This window comes from Euphorbia lathyris, chromosome 3 (genome assembly GCF_963576675.1).
Source record: "Euphorbia lathyris chromosome 3, ddEupLath1.1, whole genome shotgun sequence".
Lineage (NCBI taxonomy): Eukaryota > Viridiplantae > Streptophyta > Magnoliopsida > Malpighiales > Euphorbiaceae > Euphorbia > Euphorbia lathyris.
In genome coordinates this window covers 59,522,067-59,529,111 of record NC_088912.1, presented here as the reverse complement: position 1 = coordinate 59,529,111, position 7,045 = coordinate 59,522,067, and the positions used below count along the sequence as shown (strand labels likewise).

The 7,045-nt window shown below is 33.3% G+C and overlaps 1 protein-coding gene across 1 annotated transcript; it reads right to left on the bottom strand.

The window, feature by feature from the left end:
• Positions 1-347: 347 nt before the first annotated feature.
• On the bottom strand, positions 348-2,142 carry LOC136221826 (uncharacterized). The gene is made up of 2 exons (XM_066009274.1): positions 1,920-2,142; positions 348-636 (listed from the first exon to the last, which is right to left on the bottom strand). The coding sequence occupies exons 1-2, from the start codon at positions 2,055-2,057 to the stop codon at positions 550-552; spliced, it is 225 nt and encodes a 74-aa protein (XP_065865346.1). The 5' UTR covers positions 2,058-2,142; the 3' UTR covers positions 348-549.
• Between the last annotated feature and the right edge of the window lie 4,903 nt (positions 2,143-7,045).

Below are 7,045 nucleotides of genomic sequence, written 5' to 3'. Positions count from 1 at the left end.
AAGCATTCCATTTAATTTAAAGAATGTAAACAGCTTCTGTCTGTCTAAAACGCTTGCTAAATGGTGTGGATCTCTAGCTGCTTTAACTCTTGACAATGTTATTAGATACAAAATACACACTTCACTTCACCCATTTAGTTAAAACAATCCCAGTTCCACTTATAATTGCATGCAACATCTAACTCCTATCTTAATTGAGATTCCATTTCTCACATGCTAATCTATGCATCAAATCTCTCTACCCATAAGCAACTTCAGTTTTACAAATATTCTTCAGAGCATGCATGTTTTTGTTTCAACTTTCACCTTCTCAACACTTATAAATGCATATTGCAGCATCTAATCAATCATCCAGAAAAGCTTCCAATCGAATACCATTGCTTATTGTGCAACTCAAAAACTAAACAATTTTTTTTTACTTCAAAGAATTTTACAAAATCTAGAGTCACAAACAAACAGCTTAACATAAATAGTCGACATAATAAACTGGGCTCATAAAATCTGCAGCTCTAATGCACCCTTGAGACATATTCTCACTCTTTTGGCAAGTTAAGAATGAGTACTTGGGCTAACGTTCTCTGAAACTCTAGCTGAACAACTTTCTGATTCAGTACATGCCTTCAAGACAGCTTCATTCTGTAAGAAGAGTATGAAAAGAGCATAAAGATACAGATCTAAACTTGTGCATATTATTGGATAACAAAATAGCAAGCAAAGTATTACCATACTTGCCAACTAAACAATAAAACCGATGATTCGGTCTAATACAATAGCACACAGCTAAATTTAGTAAGAACAGAAATTATAAAATCATTTTCAATGTCACAATATTCATGGTAAGCTCAACTCTTTTTTGAAAGTGTTACTTGCCAGATTTTTCTTCTTTAATTCATGCAATTATCATATTTTAATACATGCGCGCATGAACATGAAACTAAAAAAATGAGTTTAAACCTTTAAAAGAAAAACAACTCTACTCTAGCCTTTGTTTGGGAGTTTGGAGGTTAATGGAGGTGAGAGTTAAAGGAGGTAATGGAAAGGGAAGGGAAGTGATGGAAAGGAAAGTTAAAAATTAACCTTGTTTGGGAGTTTATAGGATGTAAATGAGGTTAAATGTTTAACTTCGTTTGAGAGTTTAAATTTGGAGGGGAAGAAAAGTTAAATTTACTCTGCAGAGACAAGAAATTTTTAAAAAGTTTACGTTACTTCCATTAACCCCCAATTTCCAATTTGGAGGTTAGAGTTTGGAGGTTAGAGGAAGTAAAGATTTAACCCCATTAACCTCCATTTACTCTCAAAAAATAACTCCCAAACAAGGTTAACTCAATACTTAACCTTCCGTTACTTCCATTTACTCCCATTAACCTCCTCCCAAACAAGGGCTAAGAATGGTTCTAAACCACATAAATCGGCTATAGTATACATAAGAACATAAACTCAGAAATAGTATAGAAAAGAAAAGAAAATATTAGCTCCTAGACAAAGTGCATATAGCTAGAGCCAGAATCTACTTCCCAAACCCCGTTTTTCTCTTGCTCCCCAAAGCCAAAATATAGTACTGAATGAACGCCTAAAAGTTCTCTGGCCTTCTTTATGAGTGGGATGCAAAGTCCCACAGCCATAAATTGAAAAGGATATAAATAATAGCTTGAGCAACATGTAAAAACAAAATACAAAACACATTTCATAACTAAGAATGAGAATATCAGTTTGAGGTCTATTGAATGCACTAAGAATAGAACCCAATTGCATACATTTAAAGAAATCGAAGTCAAGATCTAGCTTAAACCCTTCATAATCAACTCTACCGCAACCTTGATTCATATTCCCAGGTATAGAATAAACTTAGAAATTGAAAATATATAGGCATATCTAAACTCGACATTCAAACAAGAAAAATAGAAATTGATTTAGGATACCTGCCAAACCCTACGGAGTCTCTTCTTGGCGTTAGCTTTACGAGTGGTAGTGAGTTTTATTCTTTTCCAAACAAGACCTCCTGAGTCATGCTTCTTCACTATCTCCATAATTCGTGTTCCCCAAAATGCCCCTACCATTTTACTGCTCCTTGCTCTCTTCACCTCTGCTCTGCTGCACAACCCTCCACTCCACCTCTCTATTTTTAGCACGCCGTCCTTTTATTATCAGAATGACCCACCAAAGTTTTTGGGCCGCGTATCCTTGCTTGCTTTACCATTATATCATTTTACACTCATTTTTAATTATTTATATTAAATTATAATTTAATTGAATTTTTATCATACTAATTAGGTGATCTGTAAACGAGGTTTGTGGTTTGACCGGACCTTGGAAGTGGATAGACCTACCCTTACCTAAACTTTAATCTATAAAAAAAATATCATCGGTACATTAATAATTATTTAATTAAATTAAGTTGTATTGTTAATTATGTGATTTTCAAATGGGTGACCTTATGATCTCTAAAAGAGCCGAAGTTAGTTAAGATGTTTACTTCTTCTACCAAGTCTTTATAACAATACATGAAGAAATTACTAGAAAGTTAGTGGGAAGTGGCAGTTGAAGATCACATTTAGTTACTGAAAAAGTAGACATCGTGGAGGATGGTTACCAAGGATTGAAAGCTATCAAAGCCAAGTTTCTCTTCATTTTTTAAAAAAAAAATCAAAAAATTAAGTCTAAACTCTAGACAATTCTATTTTTAGTTCCAAATTTATGCATTTTTCTTTAATTCAATACATTTCTTTGCAATTTCTAGTTTATTCAAGCAATCAAATTTCAGTTCTTGCACTTTAAATTTCACAGCCTTCTTACAATTTACAAGCATGCAATTGGTGTTGTAAGCAATTTCCTATCTAAACAAGGTAGAAAGCATTATAACGCAGTGAAATAAATTTTCAGATATCTCTAAGGTACCTCCAAAATGAGTTATTCTTTGGAGATGGAAAACTTGAATTGACTGGCTACACAAACGCATACATGGTAGGAAATCTAGGCAAATCTAGGCAATTCTACTTTCAGTTCCAAATTTATGCATTTTTCTTTATTTCAATACATTTCTTTGTAATTTCTAGTTTATTCAAGCAATCAAATTTCAGTTCTTGCACTTTAAATTTCACAGCCTTCTTACAATTTACAAGCACGCAATTGGTGTTGTAAGTAATTTCCTGTCTAAACCAGGCAGAGAGCATTATAACGCAGTGAAATGGATTTTCAGATATCTCTAGGGTACCTCCAAAATGAGTTATTCTTTGGAGGTGGAAAACTTGAGTTGGCTGGCTACACAAACGCAGACATGGTAGGAGATCTAGGCAATTCTAGGCAATTCTACTTTCAGTTCCAAATTTATGCATTTTTCTTTATTTCAATACATTTCTTTATAATTTCTAGTTTAGTCAATCAATCAAATTTCAGTTCTTGCACTTTAAATTTCGCAGCCTTCTTACAATTTACAAGCACGCAATTGGTGTTGTAAGCAATTTCCTATCTAAACCAGGCAGAGAGCATTATAACGCAGTGAAATGGATTTTCAGATATCTCTAGGGTACCTCCAAAATGAGTTATTCTTTGGAGGTGGAAAACTTGAGTTGGCTGGCTACACAAACGCAGATATGGTAGGAGATCTAGGCAATTGTACTTTCAGTTCCAAATTTATGCATTTTTCTTTATTTCAATACATTTCTTTATAATTTCTAGTTTATTCAAGCAATCAAATTTCAGTTCTTGCACTTTAAATTTCGCAGCCTTCTTACAATTTACAAGCACACAATTGGTGTTGTAAGCAATTTCCTGTCTAAACCAGGCAGAGAACATTATAACACAGTGAAATGGATTTTCAGATATCTCTAGGGTACCTCCAAAATGAGTTATTCTTTGGAGGTGGAAAACTTGAGTTGACTGGCTACACAAACGCAGACATGGTAGGAAATCTAGGCAATTCTAGGCAATTCTACTTTCAGTTCCAAATTTATGCATTTTTCTTTATTTCAATACATTTCTTTATAATTTCTAGTTTATTCAATAAATCAAATTTCAGTTCTTGCACTTTAAATTTCGTAGTCTTCTTACAATTTACAAGCACGCAATTGGTGTTGTAAGCAATTTCATGTCTAAACCAGGCAGAGAGCATTATAACGCAGTGAAATGGATTTTCAGATATCTCTAGGGTACCTCCAAAATGAGTTATTCTTTGGAGGTGGAGAACTTGAGTTGGCTGGCTACACAAACGCAGACATGGTAGGAGATCTAGGCAATTCTATTTTCAGTTCCAAATTTATGCATTTTTCTTTATTTCAATACATTTCTTTATAATTTCTAGTTTATTCAAGCAATCAAATTTCAGTTCTTGCACTTTAAATTTCACAGCCTTCTTACAATTTACAAGCACACAATTGGTGTTGTAAGCAATTTCCTGTCTAAACCAGGCAGAGAGCATTATAACGCATTGAAATGGATTTTCAGATATCTCTAGGGTACCTCCAAAATGAGTTATTCTTTGGAGGTGGAAAACTTGAGTTGACTGGCTACACAAACGCAGACATGGTAGGAGATCTAGGCAATTCTAGGCAATTCTACTTTCAGTTCCAAATTTATGCATTTTTCTTTATTTCAATACATTTCTTTATAATTTCTAGTTTATTCAAGCAATCACATTTCAGTTCTTGCACTTTAAATTTCGCAGCCTTCTTACAATTTACAAGCACGCAATTGGTGTTGTAAGCAATTTCCTGTCTAAACCAGGCAGAGAGCATTATAACGCAGTGAAATGGATTTTCAGATATCTCTAGGGTACCTCCAAAATGAGTTATTCTTTGGAGTTGGAAAACTTGAGTTGACTGGCTACACAAATGCAGACATGGCAGGAGATCTTGATTCTAGAAAATCTACTTAAGGATACCTGATTACATTTCCATGGTGAGTAGTTTCATGGCAATCAAAGTTACAGAAATGTGTTGCTCTATCAACTATAAAAAGCAGAGTTTATTGCAGCTACTGAAGCATGCAAAGAAATGCTTTGGATGAAGCGATTCTTACAAGAATTAGGGCAAAAGCAGCACAAATACACTTTACATTGTGATAGACAGATCACGATCCATTTAAGCAAGAATCCGAGCTTGCACTCGAGTTCGAAGTACATTGATGTGCGATATCATTGGATACGTGATGTCTTGGAGTTAAAGCAATTACAACTTGAGAAAATCCATACTTATGACAATAGTTCAGATATGATGACCAAGTCCTTACCTAAGGACAAATACGAATTTTGTAGAGGAGCAATTGGATTACTTGAGCCATCCACCTAAGTTGGGTGGGGGAGATTTGATAGTAGACCCTCATTGGTGATAAAGAGAAATTAATGTTAACAATTGATTATTATATAAAAGAATGAAAATTAAAGTATGAGAGAAAAGAAATTAAGTATAACTAAAACTAAAATTAGCATAAATTTAGTCATAATTAGTATAAGTTTTAGTATAAAAGCTACGCATTTGTTCTTTTGTAAGATCATCTCAGATAAAAATCAAAACCTAATAAGTTTGAAAAAGTGAGATAGAAAAATCCTCGTGAGAGATAAAACCAAGAGAGAGTTTAGCCACTAGTGTTTTGTGAGATTATTTTTGTATTCTTATTAATTTTTTGGCTTAATACTTCTCCAGACCCCTTAACTTGTCTAAATTGGTCATTTAACCCTTCCAACTCATCGAATGTCCTATTTACCCCCTTAACTCCATAAAAATGGTATTTCTTACCCCCTTAACTTGTCCAAATTTGTCATTTTACCCCTTCTCAACTCATTGAATATCCTATTTACCCCCTTAACTCCATAAAAGTTGTATTTCCCACCACTTATGATTCTATTTACCCTCTTAACTCCAATAAAAATGGTATTTCTTATCCCTTTATAGTAATAAAAAAAGTTGAAAAGAGAAAGAATGAATAAAAAATACGAATAACAAGAACATTAACATAAATAAGTTAAATACATTATATGTAGGGATAATGTACCAAAATATGCCTATGATTTTTGAAGAAGTATCAATTTAGGTTCCACTTACAAAATAGCATAAATATAGGTTTAACGTTTAAAATTTTTTATAAATTTAGGCTTCGATAACGGATTGTAAGGGGTGAAAAATACCACTTTTATGGAGTTAAGGGGGGTAAATAGGACATTCTATGAGTTGGGGGAATAAATGGACAAGTTGAGGGGGTGAGAAATACCACTTTTATGGAGTTAAGGGGGTAAATAGGACATTCGATGAGTTGAGGGGGTAAAATGATCAATTTGGACAAGTTAAGGGGGCTGGGGCAGCATTAGGCCTAATTTTTTTCTTAATGAAATATAAAGAACTATCTTTGCCTATTTTACTTACACAAGGCTGTGAAAAGTCATATTCTAGGAGTGTCATATTAATTATTAGCTATTTGTTTTTAGTCATCTTTCCCAACAAGTATTATATATAAAGTTTCATCTCACTTCATCTTTTATGGACATTTTATATGATGATTATAATCTATGAACCTTTCATCTATTGGTTAATTAGATAAAAGACAAATGCCTTTAAACAATCCAATTATAATAATATGAATGAATATAACAAATGAATACTTCATTAACTAAGATATCATAAAATGGATTATCTTTAAGACACCTACATCAACACCCTTAAATCTAGTTTTAGATGTAAGGTAACCATTTTCCTGGGTGGTACTAGCTATCATGCAATCATAATGTTTTAGCAACTCAATCCACCTCACATGTCTAAAGTCCAGCTCCCTTTGAGTGAGGATTATATTTTAGACTCATATGATAAGTGAGAATCTAAAATGTATCCCTATAAAAATAGGATATTATCATGTAAAATGGGATCATCTTTTCATTTTAGAAGGTTAAATTGATGATATAGCGTGTTCATCATAGTTGACCGGTCATATACACCATAGTGAAAGGTCATCACTTACACTTAGTTTGTTTTGAGGGTTTTTAAGTAAGGTAAGATAAGTATATAGGATGCACTTGTTTGGTTTGAGGTGTAAGTAAAGGGTGTTGAAACACCACTTCAAC